We start from the raw sequence: 1,407 nt of genomic DNA, 5'->3' as shown, positions 1-1,407 counted from the left end.
TCGCGCGTAGGTTTTGCAAAAAATGTCGGACGAGGAAGAAGAATCCATGTCGGAAGATTTCTCCGCCAGTGAGGACGAATGGAAGCCAACTAAGGATGTGCGTGGTGGGGAGTCGTCCGATGACGATGATAGTGATTTCGAAGAGTCACGGCAAGCTACAGGCGCGGAAAGTGTTAGCGGATCGAGCGCTGCAACTAGACGAAAGTAAGTTTTATACAGTTAGTTTTTCAATGTGAAATACAATGCTGATTTTTGTTACACCTTCGACAGAGGAGTATCAGCAGGTGCTAAAGTGACTATAAAGCAAACTGCCATTAAGAAACGCAAATCCACTGGCCAGTCATTGCGTACTAAACTATACAACAAATATCGGCCACCACCAAAAACTTTTCCGTCACCCAATAGCGCTGGCAGCAACTCGCCATCGGCGTCAACATCACGAACGGCTTCAAAAAACGCCAAAATGCCCAATGAAAGTGGCGAACCTGGCAACGACTCCAGCAGCGAATCGAGTGTTGAAGATTATCTCGTCAATCCTGCAGATATCGATCTGAAATCGAGTTTCTTCAATGTACGTCATGAAGATAAAGCAAAATCCACTTCGCCGGCACCCTTTTTCGACTGCAATGTCGGCATTACTAAACTCTCTGATTCAGGATCAGAGGATAACAACGAATCTAGTGCAGATGAGCAGCAAACAAATGGAAAGGCATTTGATTTTGCAAATTTGTTGGATAATGTTAATAGTCTGGAGCGTGCTAAGGAAACCATAGCGAAACGTGCTGCTGATACAAAAAAGCAGAATACCAAAATAACTGGTGATAAATGCAATACAACAGTTATGGATGTCAATTCGTTACTTGCATTGGGCGAAAAACAGAGTCATGCTGCTATGCGCAGTATAAAATCGAAGGATGATGGAGAGGAGGAGGATGACGAAGGCGAAGCTGAGCGCGGACCACTGAAGTTGAGTAAAACCAAATCGACACGCGTCAAACGACATACCAAAACGCGTCCAGCTTCGACTGTTGTGGCAGGCGATACAGATGATTCGGACTTTGAAGAAGTAGCAGGTAGGAAACGCAAGTAGTGGACTGTAAGTGGTAGAATGCTGCTGATAAAATGTCTAAAATGCGCTTCCAGTTGTTCAAATGAGACTGTGTGTAGGTTTGTGTGCACTTTATGCGTTCATTTTTCTCCTTTTGAAGCTATATAAACAAATGGCTCACATAGAAATGAAATACAATAGTATTTAAAAATTAAAGAAATAGATCTTACAGAAATAGATTAATAGTTTCGTGGGCATTTATGAAATACGTAAATTCAGCTTTTAAATTTCTGGTTCTACTGAGTTTTCATTCATTTAATATGTATAATGAACAATAAGATGCCATAAATTACTTGTTT

General features: G+C 41.6%; 1 protein-coding gene across 1 annotated transcript; it reads left to right on the top strand.

Moving 5' to 3' along the window:
* LOC108356891 (DNA repair protein complementing XP-C cells homolog) lies at window positions 1-1,401 on the top strand. The gene is made up of 2 exons (XM_017607992.1): window positions 1-204; window positions 271-1,401. Exons 1-2 carry the CDS (start codon window positions 23-25, stop codon window positions 1,088-1,090), a joined length of 1,002 nt encoding a protein of 333 aa, XP_017463481.1. The 5' UTR covers window positions 1-22; the 3' UTR covers window positions 1,091-1,401.
* Window positions 1,402-1,407: the final 6 nt, after the last annotated feature.

The sequence above is a fragment of the Rhagoletis zephyria genome, unplaced genomic scaffold (assembly GCF_001687245.7).
Source record: "Rhagoletis zephyria isolate East Lansing unplaced genomic scaffold, Rhagoletis_zephyria_1.1 Rzeph_scaffold_67092, whole genome shotgun sequence".
NCBI classification, from domain to species: Eukaryota; Metazoa; Arthropoda; class Insecta; order Diptera; family Tephritidae; genus Rhagoletis; species Rhagoletis zephyria.
Note: the sequence above shows the minus strand (reverse complement) of the source record. Positions and strands in the feature narration are given on the sequence as shown.